Source organism: Lissotriton helveticus, chromosome 5_1, assembly GCF_964261635.1.
Source record: "Lissotriton helveticus chromosome 5_1, aLisHel1.1, whole genome shotgun sequence".
NCBI lineage: Eukaryota > Metazoa > Chordata > Amphibia > Caudata > Salamandridae > Lissotriton > Lissotriton helveticus.
In genome coordinates, this window is record NC_136065.1 from 94,407,620 (window position 1) to 94,427,603 (window position 19,984).

Consider the following 19,984-nt stretch of genomic DNA (forward strand, 5'->3'; position numbering starts at 1 on the left):
CAATAGCAATTTGCATTTCGGGACATGTAGTTTGTTGCTTTCTATTAAGTACCCTGTCATCTCAGTCCCAGCATGCACGAGGTGTTGGCTTGAAAGGCAGATTTGCCTCTGAGTGTCACACATGTCGCTGCTGTTCTTAAAGTTTCAAGACAAAAATAGTTTCTGCTTTTAGTACCGGATGGCCTGTAAATGCACAATAAAATCTGAAAAAATGTGTAGACACAAGAAAAATCGACCTAATATGTCTGTGCAACCTGGAAATGTTTGTGGAGTCACAAAAGCACAGCAGGGGGCTGATATTGTGTTGTATTAGTGATGCAATATAACATTGTTGTACATTGTTCCCAGTAAATACAACATATTTCAAAATGCCGGGCTCTGCATGTCCTTCCACAGTGCACATTTTGTAAATTACAATAGTGGCTTGTGCAGCAGGGCAGATGTTTCAGAAGAAAACAACTTATACATGACGGCCTGTAATTGTACAGGATTTTAGGCACTGTAACGTTTAATAAATAGTTCTGCATTGTGATATATTGTCAGTAGCCTCACTTTGCTCACATGTTACAAAACAACTGTCCACAGAAAGAAGTTTTAAACCCTGGCAAAGAAATATCAGCTTAATTTTCTCGTAATGGAACACAAAAGCATTACCATTTAACGTAAGACGCGGCTTCTCCTCTTAACCAAATTTTTATGATCCTAGACAAATATTTGACTTCACAAATCGTTCATTTTCTCCACTATCACATATGAAAGCACCCTCAAAACAGTGAGTTTAGAATACCAGCGGTACAAAAACCCATTGCATTTGATTTAATAGACTAAACTGTTGCTTGATCTAAAAGAATCTGGCAGGGCCGGCTTTAGAGTCTGAGGCACCTGGTGTTACAATCTTTTTTGCTGCCCTTACCCCCATGACCGCCTTCTGCAAAGATTCCCTCACTGCCATCTTCCAAAAGTGCCGCTATTCTCTACAGAGTCCCTCTCTCACATGCATTTCTTTTGATTTATAGCTCTCCTCATGCCAACACTGGAATGTCAGAGCACTTTACATCACACACACATTATACAGAGGCAATGATTCTTGTGTGTGTAAATCAAAGTATTGGAAATGTTACACAAACCAATAAGGATTCTGTGATGTGCATGTATGCGTTATATGCAGCAGGCATTTTAACCCTCTGTGCTACTTTCTGATGAGTCAAAACTGCCACAAAACTACCATCTTACTCAAGAAGAAACATTATTCACTGGTGTAATATTTCCATTTTTTTGTTGCCTGAAACCTGCTAGACACACGAGGAAACAGCAGGTGTTTGTAAAACTCAAAGTTATTTTTGAACACAGCGCGTCTACCAGGTCAGCGCTAGTGCAGCTGCACCGGTCGCACTGTCCTAAGCCGCCCTGAATCTGGGTTACATACAGGGTTCAGTGACAACTGTCTTGCATCTGAAGTCACTAATATTAGCACTGTTGTTGGGCGGGGCAGGAATGGTTTCTAATGTCTTGTTTAAAAACAATCGTTTTCAATAAGTATTTCTCAGTGCAGCGCTATAATGTGATATATTAATGTCAAAGCTCCGCATGTTAAAGAAATACACATTTTAGAAATCTACAGAGACTTTATCATATGTTACATGATGTCTGGTGTAGGATTCACATGGCAAAAATGTTCTGGGCTAGTTTTAATATTGTATAAGGAAAAGAGATGTGTAGTGGTCAGTTTTATGTGAGGCTTCTGGTTGTCATGGCAACATGTGAGATGGTCATTGTAAAGAAGATTCTTGCAAAATACGGTGTTTAAACTGGGGATAGATAGCTGAGGTGTGGGCTCTGCACATCGGGGTCGACTGACATCTATTCATTACTAAATCTACATGAAAGAAGCCTTCTTTGTATGTTACTGGGATAACTACCCCCTCCCAAGAGACTTATCCACAAATGGAGAGTTTAATTATTTGAAAGGGTCTCTGCTTGTGCTCCTTGTTACATTGTTATCACTGCAGAAAGGGATCAGTGGCAGGGGTGAGGGGCTGACTGCAGCTCTCACACCAGCTTCATCTCTGCTCCTCCATAGAGATAGAAGATCGGGAATAGCCTCTCTGTGAAGGGGATATGGGGGAAGGTATAAAGATGCTCCATGGAGTCAGCATTGTACAGGGACAACCGCCCCCCCTCGTAGTCCAGATACACCCCCAGCTTCAGGGGCTTCTCACGAGGAGACAGAGGGGTCTCTGGGGAGGTGAGAGCCTCATAGTTACCATCACACCCCTCCACAGCCCAGACTCCCTCCTCAGGTGACACTGTGAAGTATTCCTTCCTCTTCACAGACTCTGCTGCGACCCCCACGTGCCACCTGACTCCCTCCTGCATCAGCTGCACCTCCCAGTAATGTCTTCCGGAGGTGAACCCCTCGCTCCCCAGCACACAGGGCCAATAGGCGAATCTCTTGGGGGGGTCGGGCAGGGGCTGTGCTGTGTCTGTGTCTCTCACTCGTCTCCACCCATCAGACAGGCGAAGCCCACGATGAGCTGTGTCAGGATCCAGAGTCACCATCACTGCAGAGAAGAGATTCAGAATTAGAGATTTAATGACACAAATAAGGACTGTAATTACTACTTCTGTTTTACATATGATTAATTTAAACCATATCTTCCGTGTGCTAGAGAGCGAACAGTACTAGTCTGCTCACTACAATAAAGCGTGCATTCATCTATTCACACACTACACTAAACAGCGCACTCCACTACACAGAGAGGAAATTCTACTACACACTAGACTGCACAACACAGAATACTACTGTGATGTCGCCTGCATGTGGTTCTGGAGTAGAACCACATGCAAAGTAATAGAATGACTAATGTTCAGGAATGGTTCCAGATATGTTATGTTTGTGTCATCCAGTGGTCAGTTGCTTAGAACTGGCGATTGATGAGGTGTATCATTAATAAACCTTTTAATTTATTCTACTATGTGTGAAGAGTAATGTTATTGAATATTACACTGGCAACACTGGATGGTGGTACAGCTCAACATAGAGTAGACAGTTAAATCAGTCAGCGCAGAAATCAATTATTGGGTGACTTGTGATGAGAAGAAGGAATCTGGAATGAGCTTAACAGCACTTGCAGCGTTGTTCCTTTGGACTATTTATGGTCACCTGAAGTTGTTTTGGAAGCAAAGGAAAGCTGCATTAAGTAAGCTGTTCTCCGTATAAAAGATGTTAGTTGAGGCCTATGTATATTGGAGGTGGCGCTCTGTAAAGACTGGAGATACACGGTATAAAGTTGATAAGTAGGTTTAATAGTATAATCAACCCCTTCAGGCATCAAGGTCCTACTCCTCCATCAACTCAGTCCGAGCTCTGCCACCTGGATTCTACATTCCAGAATCCAGTAAGCAAAGTGAATCAAATGTATTTAAAGTGACACACACATTATTTAAGATATGATAAGATACAACATATCTCCCTTCCTAATTTACAAAAAATAATTTGAACAAATATAAAAACTAAAACATTTCTGATTGAATAGTGTAAGCTCTTGAATAACTATATACAGCTTATGTATGTGTAAGCTCTTGAATAACTATATACAGTTTATGTACACATATAGTCCTTCATCCAAACAGGTTTAGATTTAGGACGGACACATCTCCCCTCCACACACAATTCTGCATCAAAAAGTTTTGTTGATTTAGATGCTGATTCATTACTTCCTTGGCTACTAAGGAGTTTACATTCTAAATCGTTACATTTTGTTACACTCCTCATATTCCATTTCTTCCCATCATTAAGTTTGACTACGTTTCCTACTATATAAACGATCTGTTTAGGATCAGACCATTTGGAAAAACCAGGTTTCCTATTCTCCATGCGCTGTGTACGTACCCAATCACCACATTTTAAAGGTTTTATTGCTGTCTTCACTCTTATATTGTGTTTCTGTACATATTTATCTTGATAATCTTGTACTTTTTCAGATATTTTTGTTTCTTTCCTGACTAATTTGTCATCATTCTTACACATCCAATTGGGTTTAACTTTGGAACCCGCCTCTCGTCCTTTTAAAAGACTGAAAGGAGATGTTCCTGTGGCTGAATGCGGAGTGTTCCTATAAGACCATAACATGTTTTTTACAGCTTCTTTGCAATTTTCACCATTGTTGTTAGCTAGTTGAATACATCCTTTCAAAACACGGTTAAACCTCTCTACTAAACCATTTTCCCTTGGATTGTAGACTGATGTAGTGTTGTGTTTGATGCCAACTTTTTTGAGATACCCTGCAAATTCACCCGCCACGAATTGTGGACCATTATCAGATAGAATTATACTAGGATACCCTTCTCTCCGAAAGATTCCCTCACAAAAATCAATTATATTAGAAGCTTTGATGTCTTTTACAAAGGCTACTTCAGGCCATTTGGAATGAAAGTCTACCAAAACAATGGCATATTTGTCTTCAATACCTTTTACATGAAATGGACCACATATGTCCATAGCAACCTTGTCCCACGGCTTGTCAGGAAAGGATGTCGCTGAAATTGTGGTTTCTTGTGACTTGTGAGACTTATCACTACACATACATGCTACACAATTTCTAACACATCTTTCGATGTCTTTATCCATGCCTATCCACCAAAAATCATTTCTAGCTCTCCTCTTCATGCTAGTCATTCCACTGTGCCCCTCATGAAGTAAGTTTAACATTTTCTCTTTAAGGGAAAAAGGTACCACCAACCTGTGACCTCTTCTAAGAATGCCACTATCAATGGATAATTCTCCCCATATCATTTTGTAATCAGCTAACTCTGTTTTTATTAAAGTGGATGGATCTACACCTTCTTGTAATTTTTTGATTATGTGTTGCAAAACGCCATCTCCAGCGACAACTTCTATCCACTCCTGTTCTTTTACAGCATTGTTACATGAATCCTCAATGTTTGCTATTAACCATTCGTCTTTGTCATTGTCAATTTTTTCTACTTCACTATTCAATGGCAGACGTGAAAGGCAGTCAGCATTGATGTTCTTGTGGCCTGGCACATACTTTATTTTGAAATTGTATTCTTGCAGTCTGTAAGACCATTTTGCTATCCTTGGTGTAGCCTTTGAAGCTCCTTTGGTAGTAAATATATCAATTAAAGGTCTATGATCAGTCCATAACTCGAATGCAGTGCCCCATATAAACGTTTTAAAGTGGTCTACACCCCACCAACATGCCAAAGCTTCTTTTTCAATTACTGAATAAGATGGTTCAGCTCCTTTAAGGGTGCGAGAGGCAAAAGCAATGATCCTTTCTACATTGTCATTATCTCTTTGCATGAGAACAGCACCTAAACCATATGCACTAGAATCAACCACTATGATTGAAGTATGACATGGATCATATGGTTTCAAAGCTACCGCCTTGGTGATATCTTTTTTAACATTATCAAAAGCTAGTTGGCACAATGTAGACCAATTGAATGATACGCCTTTTTTCATCAACAATCTTAATTCATGCACTTTGTCAGCAAAATTAGGAACAAATTTGGAATAATATTCCGCAAGTCCCAAAAAGGACCGCAGCTGATCTTTATTTATTGGATGCGGAGCATTTTCTATGGCATCCAATAACTTTAATTTCGGTTTGACTCCTTCACTTGATATTGTGTGACCCAGATAGTCAATTTGTCTTACTCCAAATTTACATTTTTCACCACATACTGTTAGTCCAGCATCTTGTAATTTGCTAAGAACATTTCGCAAATTTTGATCATGAGAATGTGAATCATTACCCCAAATTAAAACATCATCTTGAAAAATTCTTACATGCTTCTCATCTTTTAAAATGTTGCTCATAACTCTTTGGAATACTGAAGATGCAGAGGCTAAACCAAATGGCATCCTCAAGTATTGAAAAGCACCTTCGGGAGTTATAAAAGATGTCAGGTGTTTGGAACTTTCATGTAATTTAATTTGATGGTATGCATTGGACAAATCGATAGAGGAAAAATACATGGCGTCTTTTATGCTAGATATCATTTCATTTATGTGTGGTAAGGGATATCGGTCGACCCATATGTTGTTGTTTAAATCTCTCAGGTCCACACACATCCTAATTTTTCCATTGGGTTTCCGAGCCAAAACTATAGGACTAAGCCAATCAGATGCCTCGATTGGTTCAATTACCTTGGCATCACACAATCTTTTTAATTCCTCCTTTAATGGACCTCGTAAAGCAAACGGTACATTCCTTACTTTATGCACAACAGGGTTGTTGTCTGATTTAAGTATGATTTTGTGCTCAAACTTGATTAAACACCCTAGATTTTTACTAAACAGTTTTGGAAATATAGATTCCCATTTTGTAGGGTGCTCATCTTCAGTTAGTAACACTTGACCTGCAAAATTTTGGGATAATAACACTTGATCCGGATGATTAGGATCTAATAATAAACCCATTTTCTTTGCATCTTTCCATCCTAATAATGCGCGTCCTTGCTCAACTACGTATACAGGACTAAAACAAGATCTCCCTTTGAATGTTAATTGTGCATCATAATACCCCATCATGGGTAACTTTACTCCACAATACCCTTTTGGAGATGCTACAGAGTAAATCAAAGTCGGCTTACTTCCACTTTCCCACATGTATTTATCTATGATGGTATATGGTGAACATGAATCCGCCCATAGTGCCATGTCATCATCATTTATTCTTACTATACATTTGGGAGGTTGATAATCATCTGAAATATCACACACAGTATCATCTTGTACAACCATTACTTCTATTTCACTATTTGTGTTATCATCATCTTCACTCTCATCCTGTGGTTCAATAAAATTAATGGAATGTTTCCAATTACTATTATCGCCCGTGCGACACCACTTGGCAAAGTGACCTATTTTCTTACACTTGCTGCAGGTGACTTTTATGGCAGGACATTTGTTGAAATCAGCTGTGTGTTTTTGACTACCACATCTGAAACACACACGTCTGCCAAAAGTACTCTTATTTTTTGATAAATTGCTTTTCGCCTCTGACCTAAAATCATTTCTCATTTTGCTATTGGTTATTACACTAACACTGTTAGATCCATCAGTATCTCTTTGTTGTGCGACACCTAACTCCTTGACGTAATGAGATGTGTTCTCCATCTTCCTAGCTATATCTAAGGTTTTCTGCAACGATGGGTTTTTAAGTTCAAGTAAACGCTCTTGAATTTTTATATTTCTTATTCTATTTATAAATTGGTCTCAAATTAATTCCTCATGTAAATCCTTGAATTTGCAGGTTACAGCTAAAGACCTTAAGCAAGCTACATATTGCTGTACATTTTCTCCTTGTGATTGTGCCCTAGAGAAAAACTTATGTCTTTCCACTACTATGCTGGTCTTTTTCCCATAGTTTTCTTCCAAAGCTTTTAAAGCTTCAGAATAAACATCTATGGATACATCGTTAGAACTAGATTCACTGGTTTCACTACTTTCATCCACAGTATCAACTACAGAAGATACAACGCGATTATTTATAGGTAAAGTTTTTAAGACTTTTCTTCCTTCTACTCCCAAACTGTGTTTGAGCAAAGCTAATTTCCTAGAGGGTAAAAACACATCCCCCCCTATAGCTTCTAAATAAGTTTCAAATGATTCAGACCAATCTTCCCAATTCATAGAAGGTGAACCGGGATTTTGAAGAAATTTGGGAGGAGGATTGACAGAAGAATTAACATCCATTGTAAATAACCTGGTTAAATTGCTGAGTGTTAAATAACAGTTCAAGTAATATTCAATTGTTATGTATGCTTCCTGTAATATTTAAATGTCTGATAGTTAAATAAATTATTTGTATTACTTATTGTCTTTGTATATTTTCCGTTTTCTTTTTTTTTTTTTTTTTTTTGTCAAAAATTGTCAATACCGCTTTATTGTAGACGCGATGCGATGAAATGATGTCCTGAAACGATGTCTCCGTGCTCCGTGAAGTTGTGCTCCGTGAATTGTTTATATGTCGTTATGGTAACTTGAAATGGCCGCCATGCGTCAGATTACGCTGTAACGCATTCAAGGAATGACGATCATTGCACGTGATGACGTTGATGTGTAGGCTCACGGCTAGAGAACACGGTAGAGAACACTCTGAGGCGGGCGCGCCGCTCCTTTGAAAAGCAATACTTTTGAAAGTCAATACGATAAACTGTAAGTGGACATCGCGTTCAAAGCTTTTGTGTATTTACGATTTTGACAAATATGCGAGCAGACCGCTCCGAGTCTTCAAATTCGGCAGATCGCTCCAACACTTCGAGATTTTAAATGCGAGTGGATCGCTCACACACTTCGAGGCTTCAAAAGTTGCCTACGACTTTTCAGTTAGAGGAATTTCAGTTAGAAGGTTAGAGCGCACTCGCTATATTCATTATGTAGATTGTAGAAAACAATATAGACGCATTCAAAGAGGAAGCAATTTGTTGGTATGAAAACGAAATTAGGTACCTTGTTATTGAAGATTAGCCTGGGGGTTGAAAATTTTCAGGTGAAGTTCAGATAAGTTCATTTGTCTCCAGTAAAGTTCATTGATGATCTTTGATACTGCATCCCATCCTCGTCGCCACTGTAAAGACTGGAGATACACGGTATAAAGTTGATAAGTAGGTTTAATAGTATAATCAACCCCTTCAGGCATCAAGGTCCTACTCCTCCATCAACTCAGTCCGAGCTCTGCCACCTGGATTCTACATTCCAGAATCCAGTAAGCAAAGTGAATCAAATGTATTTAAAGTGACACACACATTATTTAAGATATGATAAGATACAACACGCTCGAGCGTAGAGCTGGGCTGCAGGTGCGTTCCAGTTATCAGAGGGCGTGTCTTATCAAAGGAAGTTCCAGCATTGAAGAAAACAACAAAGCAAGCCCCATCTGCCTGTAGAAATCAACGTAGGGTGCAGCACAGAAGCCATCTTTAGTGAGGAAATGAACAGTTTAACAACTCGAACTGCCTGACCTCCTGCGCTGATGTGATTTCCGGCTGGGGGTAGCGGCTGCCAGCACCAGGGCCTGTCCTTGGATTTGTGGGGCCCTGGGCAGGATAGGAATATGCGAGGCCCCTCTAATTTGCATAAGATGTAATGTCACATTAAGTGACGTCATAGGAAATGTCAACTGGCCATTCATTTTCTGGCACTGTTAAAGCAGCTTTGCAAGAAGCTACTTCTCTAATGTGGATATCACTGAGATGGCTACAAATATTAGCCCTAATAGATATTCAGTGGGTCTTCAGGTGACTCCCCGGTACTCCAGTTGCACCAGTGAAGTTCATGGTTAAGGCATTTGGTTTTACCAGGCAGGGGCACTAACACAAAGGTTTACATGCTACCTTCACTGCTCATCTCTCCCCAGCCTCATAACGTTTTTCACTGGTTCTGCCCCATTTACATCCTCTTTCCATTTTCATCATTCTGAACACTCTAATCTTTTCGCACTGATTGTGCGCCTCTTACATCCCCTTTTTCCATTCATACTCTACTCTTATTCTCAATGCTTCTTCAAGCAATATTTTGTGGATTTTGCCCCTCTTAAATCAATATTTCTGCTATCCCCAGCTTTGTCGCTCCTCTTTCTCGTTATGTCCCTCTCATATTCACCTTTTTCCTCCATGCTGTATGCCTCATCTCTCCCCCTGCCTCCTACTTTGTTAATTGATTCTGGCATTCTACACCCATCTCTCACCATTCCCTCTCTCTTCTCTGTGTGAGGTGTCTTGATTGTTCCGTCTTTCTTACATCTATCTGCCCCATCCATGTACTGCCTTTCACCTCTCATTTCTTCCTCCACCCTCCAAATGCTTTTTTGCTGGTCTGTCCCCTTAATACCCACCTCTCCTCTTTGACCCCCCTGCCTCTTACATTGTCTCACTGTTTCTTCCTCTCTTACATCCGCATCTCCCTTCCATACTCTACACTTCACTTTATCTCTGGTACAGTCTCTTACCTTTCTCACTAATTCTGCCTCTATTACATCCACCTCTTATCTACCTGCGGTACCCTTCATCTATTCACAGCCTCTAACCTTCTATCACTGGTTCTACCTCTCTATAATATACCTCTCTCCTACAGCCTCTTACTTGCTCCTTGTTGTCCTACCCTCTTACATTCATCACTCACCATTCCCTTTCCATGACACTTAAGTTCTCTTGATGGTTCGCTTCTCTTATATCTACCTCTCCTATCCAAGCACTGCCTTTTCACCTTTCATATTTCTCTCCAGCCTCAACTGTGTTCACTGGTTCTGTGCCATTTATGTCCACCTCTCCCCTCCATGCTCTACTCTTAATGTTTTATCTCTCTCTCACCTCTACTTTCCATTCTCTGTTTCTGCCCCTGTAGGTTCCGCTTCCCCCCTACATGCGCTGCTATTCACCTGCTGCTTACCTTGCTCCACCTCTTGTGCCAGGACACAGTACAAGGCCCCTGAGGCACAGGCGGGCCGACAACATTTCAGGGGACCCCCAACCCATCAGGGGGCTCCAATTCAGCCCAGGGCCAAATGAATATCTGTGAGATGTGGGAGTCTCGGGCCCCATTATCACATTCTGCAGAGCAGGACCCCATTGTTTTGTGTTACACCTCTGCTTGTGTTACTTTACATCATTTCTCTCACCTCCCACTCTCTCAAAGCATCTTACCTTTCATTTTTACATGCTATTCCTTGTACCTAACCAAGACTCTTCCCTTCTCTCGTTGATTCTGCCATTCATACACATCACTCCTTTCCCATCTCCCTTAAGAGTCTTGTTCTTTATAGCTGTTTTGCCCCTCATGTTCAGATCTCCCCTCTCTGCTGTATTTTATCATCTCCCCCACCTCTTCCCTTCTTTTATTTATCTTACTTCTTTTAGATGTGCCTCTCCTTTTATACTTCTATTAAAAGTAAAAGAGAACACCAGACGTACAGATGCACCCAGGAACATGAGAATTAGGAATTTCAGATGCGAACAAACATGATGCTGTGGAGTAGTGCAACCTTTTCAGGTGTATAAAACAAGGCATGGTGTGTGGGTGGCTTGAAGTGTTATACAACTTGGGTGTATCTTGGAGGGTTCATTCACTCCACCCCAGGTGGTAAGGATGGATGTGGGGTCACCCCTCTGTCCCTCCCCCCATCTGAATGTTATCATCTCTATTCGTTTACACACCCAATTGTTCATTCTTCCTTTGTTTCATGTTAATTACATGAAAGTAAAAATCACCAAGCGCTTATACTCAACTGGAGTTACTACTTATGTTTAACTGTTTTTATGTTCCTTTTGAATGCACATGCTTGCTTGGAGAAAAAAAATACAATAAAACGGAACTGTTAAAAAAAAAGAAAAATAATAACCTTTTTCTCTGTTTTCTGCTCTTCTCCCTTTCCCTTCACTGAAAGTGAGCGACGCCCATCGTGACATGAGGTCACTTGTCTTTGTGTTGTGAGCCCTGCAGGATGCTCTGCTTTACATTGATGCAGGGGCAGGGGTCACTTCACGCCTAATGCCAGTTCAAGCATCTGCCTAGCCGCTGTTATCATGTAGATTCGGTGATTAAGAAAAGAGAAAGAGGTGCCGGCAAAGGACGGCCAGAAACCCAACCCTGCCCTGTCTGGGGCAGCTGAAATGGAAGCAGGAGTCACATTACCCTTTCAGCCCATGGCAGCAGACACAGGTGAGGGGCCCGCCTTGGGCCTTGCACGCTGTACGATGGCTGCAAACGCCAAGGGAGAGGGCTGTCCATCTGGAATTCGTACAATGGCGCATTTATTAAAAGGATGATGGACTCGTGCGGGGCCCCGTGGCAGTTAGAAGATTGTGGGGCCCTGGGCAGCTGCCCATACTGCCCATGCCTAGCGTCGTCCCTGGCTAGCACTAAGCAACAGCAGTGACTACCACACCGGGAAGATGTGACTGACGACAGAGAACTCACTTTCCCTCCGATGACGGTTGCCTCCGGACAGAAGTACAGCTGTGCCGGTGTCATTCCTTGGGAACAGGTACTTTTGTAGTTCTACATTTGGGAATTTCGGTGACAGGCACACCTAAGCCTGTTACTACATAGTTGGAGTGGTGTCATAAGGTGGAAATCATCCAATTTTATACGTTTGACTTTACCCGTTTTAGCCAATGTATGTCCCGTGTGGACCAGTGGATGAGCGCAAACTGCCTAAAGCTGAATGGAGGTAAAACGGAGTTTCTCCTGCTGGGCTCCTACACATCTTTGTGGTCGCAGAGCCAGCTGGCCTTGGAGATTTTCCAGTCCCAGTTAAGAAGGTGAAGAATTGAGGCATCATCTTTGATGACAAACTGACTTTTTAAAATCAGATTAATAAGGTCTCATCTTTGGTCTTCCTGGCTCTAATGACAATCAGGAATGTTCGCTCTTTTATTCCTCCAAAAGCAGTAAAAACACTTGTGACTGTTCTGCCTTGGCTAGACTCGATTACGGAAATGCCTTGTATGTGGGCCTTCAAAAACAGCATATGCTCAAACTAGAGTGGGTGCAGAACGCAGCCGCCAGATTGCTGTTGGACATTCCCAAATTTCAGTCTGTCTCCCAAGGTTTAAGAAAGCTTCACTGACTCCCAGTGAAAAAAGGATATATTTTAAATGCTTATGCTTAGCTTATAAAGCTCTGCATGGGAACGGTCCTCTGTTCCTGAAACAACACATCTCCTGGTACCATCCTGCTAGAAACTTAAGATCATCGCAGAGCAAACTACTCCAAGTTCCCAGATTCAACAAGGCACGCTGGGGGGGAGAAGCTTTGTTCTAGGCACAGGGAAATTGTGGAACTCATTCCCAATAGTTATCAAGAACAGCCCTATGTTGCTTTCCTTCAGAAAATCACTAAAAACCTGGCTGTTCCCCAACTAAGATTCTCATCTCTGTTATTTCTGGCAATCTACCGCACAGTGCCTAGATGCCCTTGGGCATTCATGTGCTATATAAATTTCAAAATCAAATCAAACCTACATTTGTGAATTCAAATGACAGTCTTACCTAAGCTTGTCTCTGGAAGGAATACATTATTTGAGAATTTGGTGACCAGCACATTTAATGGGGCACTGCAAGTTTGCATACTAGATTACATTTTTGTGGTTGTTTCGAATCAGCAAGCAATATCCTTGTAAAGGGGTATGGCTATACAATGGCAGTACAGTATGTCATGTGTTGATAAGTAGGTGTTTCTGAGTTAATATTTATTAAAAGAAAGGATACAATTTTTTCCAGCTGAGGCGTCAAGAATTTTCAAATCTATTAAGGAGACGGGGCGAGGATTATGCTTCTTTTTCTATAATGAAAGAACACAGCAGCCAATAAACTTTAACTACCATACCCCCGGAAGGACAACCCCTCCATAGTATCCATCAATCGCGTAACCCTCAAGGGTATAAATGTCATTGTACACTATTCTTCTTCCTCTTTCTTTGTGAACCATTAAGCACAGTCCTTTAACTTTACTGTTGAAAGGTGCCGATTACTTTATCGCCCAAACCGTAACGCTAATCACAGGAACACCTTCCGTTGATCCCGATAGGACTCCATCTTGATTTTTCAAGTCGGTTTACTCTGGTCTCCTGAAAAAAGAACTCAAGCTGTAATATACCACTCATTGGATATACCTCCAACATTATTACGGGCGTGAAGAAAACCAACATCATTATGAAGCTCATGATAATGTAGGGGCCCCGGAAATATTGCTTGAATTGATGAAGCTAAGGGACCTACCAAGCGAGCTCATGTCCTCAAGGATATAGTCGGAGAGGCAAGCGCTCTCTTCAACTACTTCTTGATTGCTATTCTCGTTTTTGGTGGTAACAGTAATTGAATGGTGATGGATTAAACCCAGAGCAGTTGACTGGGGGTTATTGTATGATTTGCTCAAATGCTCCGTCCATCATCCCCTTTTGTATCAACAGTAATTGAGCTACAATCAAGTTCACTTGAAACCCCAGGAATTCCTGGCCTGACCTGACCTTGGTCTGTGCCGGTCGCTCCACACGCCGCGCGGCTCCCCCTGAGTTCGCCCGGTCTCCCTGCCTGCCTCTGCTTGTTCGCCGCTGCCCTGTGGTAAAGGTTTCTTTTTTGTACTTTTGCTCCTGTGCTTGGTTTTTGTTCTCTTTGTTGGTGCCCCTGATTCTGTGTCTGATCGTCCTTTCCCGCCTCGGTCCCCCTCCCTGCTCCCTGCCGCTGCTCCCCTGCGGCCCCACCCCCTTTTCTTTTCTGTTTCCTTATCCCCTTCCCTGCGCCACCCCGCTCCCACCTGCCAGCTGCTCCTCCCTCCCACTGCTCCACTTATGGCGGAGTCCACGCGTACGCGCAGCGGGCGTGCCGCAAAGGCGCACCAAAGGCAAGCCCGTCTACACCCGTCCACACCTGGACCACGCCCAGCGCCCAGCGCCAGAACCCCTGGACCTCGCCGGAGCCAGCCAGAGATACGACGCCACCACCATCCATGCACTCAACACCGGCCGACAGCCAGCCTGCTACCAAGCCACCCCGAAACGCACGCACGGAGCCTTCACCTGCCACGCCTGAAGCTTCACCTGCACCACACCCGCTAAGCCAGGCTCCAGCAATGATCACCTCAAGTGCATCCTGCTCAACACCCGCTCCGTCCACAGGCACGTCGTCGAACTCTGGAACCTCCTTGACACGACTTCACCAGACGTCGCCTTCCTCACAGAAACATGGATGAACGCCTCCTCAGCTCCCGACATCCTCATAGCCATCCCGGATGGCTACAAGATCGCCCGGAAGGACCGCGCCAACCAAGCCGGAGGAGGCATCAACATCATCCACAGAAACACTATCCGCATCACGACCAACTCCGACGACACCCTCACCGCCGCCGAACACCTCCATTTCCAGATACACACCGACCCCAAGACCACCCTCCGAGGCACCCTCGTCTACAGACCCCCGGGACCACGCACGCAATTCAGCGAAGCCATCGCAGACTTCATCAGCCCACACGCCCTCACCTCCTCAGACTACATCCTCCTAGGAGACCTCAACTTCCACCTGGAGAACAACAATGACTGCAACGCCGCCACCCTGCTGGACAACCTCGCCAACCTTGGACTCAAGCAACTGGTGAACACCCCCACCCACTACGCCGGCCACACGCTCGATCCCATCTTCTCCTCCAGCAAGCACATCTCCTTCAGCCACTCCACCGGACTTCAATGGACAGACCACAGCTGCGTCCACTTCAACTTCAGGAAAACCACAACCCACCACCACCCGTAGAAGCTGGGGCAAGATCACCGCCGACCAATTCACCACCACCCTCAGCCAGAACCCCCCCACCCACACTACGGACCCCAACGAAGCAGCCCGCAACCTCACTCAGTGGCTTACCAACTGCGCCGATGCCCTCGCACCACTGAAGAACCCACCTAGCACACACGGCAGCAAGAAAGCCCCTTGGTTCACCAACGACCTCAAAAACTCCAAGAAAACCTGCCGCACCCTCGAGAAAGCCTGCCGCCATGACCAGACAACAGAAAACATGACAGCCCTCAAGAACGCCACCCGCGAACACCACCATCAGATCCGCACCACCAAAAGGACCACATTCAAAGAACGACTGGATAACAACTCCCACAACAGCAAGGAACTCTTCAACATCGTCAAAGAGCTCTCCAGCCCCAGCCCCTGTAACAACGTCATCACTCCCTCGCAGGAACTCTGCGACTCACTCGCCTCGTTCTTTCACCGCAAGATCGTCGACATACACAACAGCTTTGGCACACAGACCACGCACCCTACCACTGATCCGGTGCCCCCCACGACCACCCTCCGCACCTGGACGACGGTCAGCACCGAAGATACCACCCGCACGATGAACACCATCCACTCCAGCTCCCCTACCGACCCCTGCCCACACCACATCTTCAACAAAGTCAACACCATCATCGCACCCCAACTCCGGGACATCATTAACAGCTCCTTCGCCTCCGCCACCTTCCCTGAAAGCTGGAAACACGCCAAGCTCAGCGCCCTCCTGAAGAAACCCACTGCAGACTCCACGGACCTCAAGAACTTCCGCCCCATCTCACTCCTCCCCTTTCCGGCCAAAGTCATCGAGAAGACCGTCAACAGACAACTCTCCACCTTCCTTGAGACTAACGGATCCCTCGACCCCTCGCCATCCGGCTTCCGAGGAAACCACAGCACCGAGACCGCCCTCATCACAGTCACCGACGAAATCAGGTCCCTGCTCGACAACGGGGAAACAGTGGACCTCATTCTCCTAGACCTGTCGGCAGCCTTCCACACCGCATGCCACCGCACCCTAATACGGCGCCACAGCAACATCGGAATCCAAGGAAAGACCTTGGAGTGGACAGCCTCATTCCTGGCCGGTAGAACCCAGAGAGTCCGCCTCCCCCCGTTCCGACCAGCGGCCACCGAAGTCATCTGTGGTGTCCCACAAGGATCCTCGCTCAGCCCCACCCTCTTCAACGTCTACATGAGCCCCCTCGCAGCCGTCACACGCCAACTCAACCTTAATATCCTCTCCTACGCCAACGACACCCAGCTGATCCTCTCCCTCACCAACGACCCCGCCACCGCCAGAGCCAACCTCCGGGAAGGAATGAAAGACGTCGCGGAATGGATGAAGCTCAACCGGCTGAAACTGAACTCTGATTAGACGGAAGTCCTCATCCTGGGAACATCCCCCTCCGCCTGGGAAGACTCCTGGTGGCCCCCTGCCCTGGGCTCCGCACCCAAGCCAACGGACCATGCACGCAAACTGGGCTTCATCCTGGACTTCTCCCTTACGATGACCAAGCAAGTCAACGACGTCACGTCAGCCTGCTTCAACACACTGCGCATGCTCCGAAAGATCTCCCACCGACACAAGGAAGACGGTCACCCATGCCCTCGTCACCAGCCGACTGGACTACGGAAACACCCTCTATGCTGGAACCACAGCCAAACTTCAGCAAAGACTCCAGCGCATACAGAACGCCTCAGCACGACTCATCCTGGACACCCCCGCTTCAGCCACATCACTTCCCAGCTGAGAGACCTGCACTGGCTCCCCATCAGCAAGAGGATCACGTTCAGACTCCTCACCCACGCACACAAGGCTCTCCACAACGTGGGACCCACATACCTCAACAACCACTTTACATTCTACACGCCCACCCGCCAGCTCCGCTAACCTCGCGCTCGCCACCGTCCCACGCATCCGCAAGACCACCGCCGGAGGAAGATCCTTCTCCTACCTGGCGGCCAAGACATGGAACTCCCTCCCCACCCACCTACGACTTACCCAGAACCATCTCTCCTTCAGGAAACAGCTCAAGACCTGGCTCTTCGAGCAATAGCGGACCCCCCCTCCCCCCCAGCGCCTTGAGACCCTATGGGTAAGTAGCGCGCTTTACAAATTCCGTGATTGATTGATTGAATTACATTGATTGTGCCGGAGTCAAATAGACTTGTCTACATTGATGACGAACCCTAACTCTTGCAGGAGTCAGATTGTCCAGGTTAGATGAAGAAGTACTGTGCCCACAGTCTGAGCCATAATAAGGATATCGTCCAAATAAAATATGAGTCTCACCCCTCTTTTCCTCAGATATTGAACCACGAGTTTTAACAATTTGGTGAAGCACCAAGGTGCGGACGAGAGACCGAATAGCATGGCTGAAAACTCCAACTATCAGCCTCTCCATTGGAATTTTAAGAACCTCTGATGTGGAGGGGAAATGGGCACTGCCAGATAAGCATCTTTCAAATCCAGATGCACCATCCAATCTTTTTCTAAAAGAAGATCCCTCAGTAAATGTATGCCCTCCATTTTTAAATGGAGATACACTACCCAGGAGTTGAAATCTCAGAGGTTTAACATGAGTCTGAAACCATGATCTTTAATTGGGACCAGAAATATTGTGCTTATGAAGCCTTAAGGGTGTGGAAGCATTTCCACAATTGCGCCTTTCGCCATCGATGAGTCCACTTCTTTGTCTATGAAAGACATTTCTACGTGGGAAAAAATGTAGGGGCGAAGGAATGTGTTTTTGCTGAGGGGAGGCGTAAAACTCAATCTGAAACCCCTGTACTGTCTAAAGTAGCCACGGGTCGTGTGTCAGGTTCTCCCACATGTGATGGAACAAGGCAATCCGGCCTTCCACCATAACGTCCCCGGCTTGCACTAAATTCACCTCAATAAGAGGTGTCTCCTGAATGGTTCTGTCCCTTGTAACCTCCTCTGTTTTGTCTGCCTTTGCCACCACGATTTCGGGTGGGGTAGAAATTGGAACGCTGGGCTCCACCTCGGCCACATTGGTCATAACCTCTAGAGGTCTGGTTAAAACCTCGGTCAGTTGCTCGACCCCTGAAGCGTCCGGCCCTGTTAAAAAGGCCAGTATGGAAAACTTTCTTTATGGTTGACTGAGCCTTGTCTAGAGCTGAAAATGTCCCCACATACTTTCCCATCTTTTTACAAATGTATCTCCAAAGAGCATGCCATTTGCCAGGTTGCCGGCCTCTGTAGTGGCCATATCTGCCAATTGCGGGTCAATACGCATAAGGAAGGACCGTTGAGAGGGTGCAATTTCTATTACCTAGGAAGCATAATGTCCTCTGTGCTCATTCAAGGATCTCCGAGGGATCCAGCAGTGTATTGGAGTTTTTAGCCATTACTGCTGCGTCAAGGATCTTGGTGATGGGGCCTGATATGTCCAGAAGTTTATCGTGACATCCCTTCCATGCTCGATCTAGCCCTTTCTTGGGGTCTTTGGAAAATTGTTTCTTGAATGTGGCCATATTAGGGTCTAATTCTGGAGTATCCGCCACTTTTCCTAGCAGAGAAGGCCTTGGACACTCTGTGCACAGCATAGAGCGAACCTCACCTTCAAAACCCTGCCTGAGGTTTTCCTGCACATAGTGCGCCACCTCGACACATGGTACCCACTCTGTAGATCTTGGGTGTACGATATTCCTGGGATCCAACAATAAATGTTTATTAGACTGTTGGCCTTCCACATTATGGGACTTTCATTTACGCTTTGTCGCCTTTTTTGGAGCTTCTGGCTCCTGATCTGAATCAGATGTGTCCGGCGCGGCAGGAGAAGACTTACTCTGCCTCCCCTGGAGTTAGGAATGAAGAATTACTAGATGAGAGGGAGCAGCCATAACCGTGATCCTTAATTATAATAGCTGCCATTCGTGATAGACCTTCAGCTGAGGAGTGGCATGAAGCTTCACCCAAAGAGGCATTAAAATTACATTTGCCATAATTTTTTATGGGCTTAGTGAAAGGTTGGAAGACTTTTATTACCACCTTGTTCACAGCTCCCTGGATGTGGGTATCCAGAGCTTCCACCAATTGTTCTTCCATTTGGTGCTCATAAGGAACATCTTTGTAATCTGCATACTCATCAAACTCTACCCAATGGCCATCCTCCCCGGTGTAGTACGTCATCGTATTGCAATTTACCCAGTTGACCCTGACTAACTTGTCCCTAGTTATCACACCAGACACTCTTCCCACAACTTACTTGCCGAGTTATCCAATTTTTCTCTGTGGAGGGAGCCACCCCTTATTTTCCCCTCAGGCAGTGCCTTAATCTGTTTAATCGGCACATTGGGCTTTCAGTAGGGACCGGGGATTGATCAAGTTAAGTGCTTGTTAATCGTTAATAAAAGAACGATCCAGCTGGTCGCGCTTGCGAGCGCAACATGGGCATCAAAAAGGGACTGCTCCCCGAGCACACAGAGCAAGTCTGTTCCGCTCCACACCAATTCACCCAGTGAGCGCCAGAGCATGTAGAATGAATTGCCCGCACCCAACAACACAAGTCTTCAATTAAGCAATAATATTCTAAACAGTATAAAACAATACAAATAAACAACAACAATGAATAAGAAGTTAAAGAGCACTTATCTCGCTGCTGCAGCAGCAAAGGAAGAGGAAGAAGAATAGTGTACAATGACCTTTATACCT

At 44.9% G+C, this 19,984-nt stretch overlaps 1 protein-coding gene across 2 annotated transcripts in view; it reads right to left on the reverse strand.

Annotated features, from left to right (window-relative positions):
- Positions 1-290: 290 nt before the first annotated feature.
- Positions 291-19,984, reverse strand: part of LOC144754201 (E3 ubiquitin-protein ligase TRIM39-like) — a 90,400-nt gene continuing 70,706 nt past the window's right edge. The window contains exon 4 of one of the 2 annotated variants that reach the window (XM_078641788.1): positions 291-2,561. In XM_078641788.1, the coding sequence (XP_078497914.1) occupies positions 2,050-2,561 (512 nt within the window). In that variant the 3' untranslated portion in view covers positions 291-2,049. Of the gene's footprint in view, positions 2,562-8,483; positions 8,610-19,984 lie in introns of those variants that run through there. The other variant, XR_013594680.1, reaches the window with a different exon arrangement.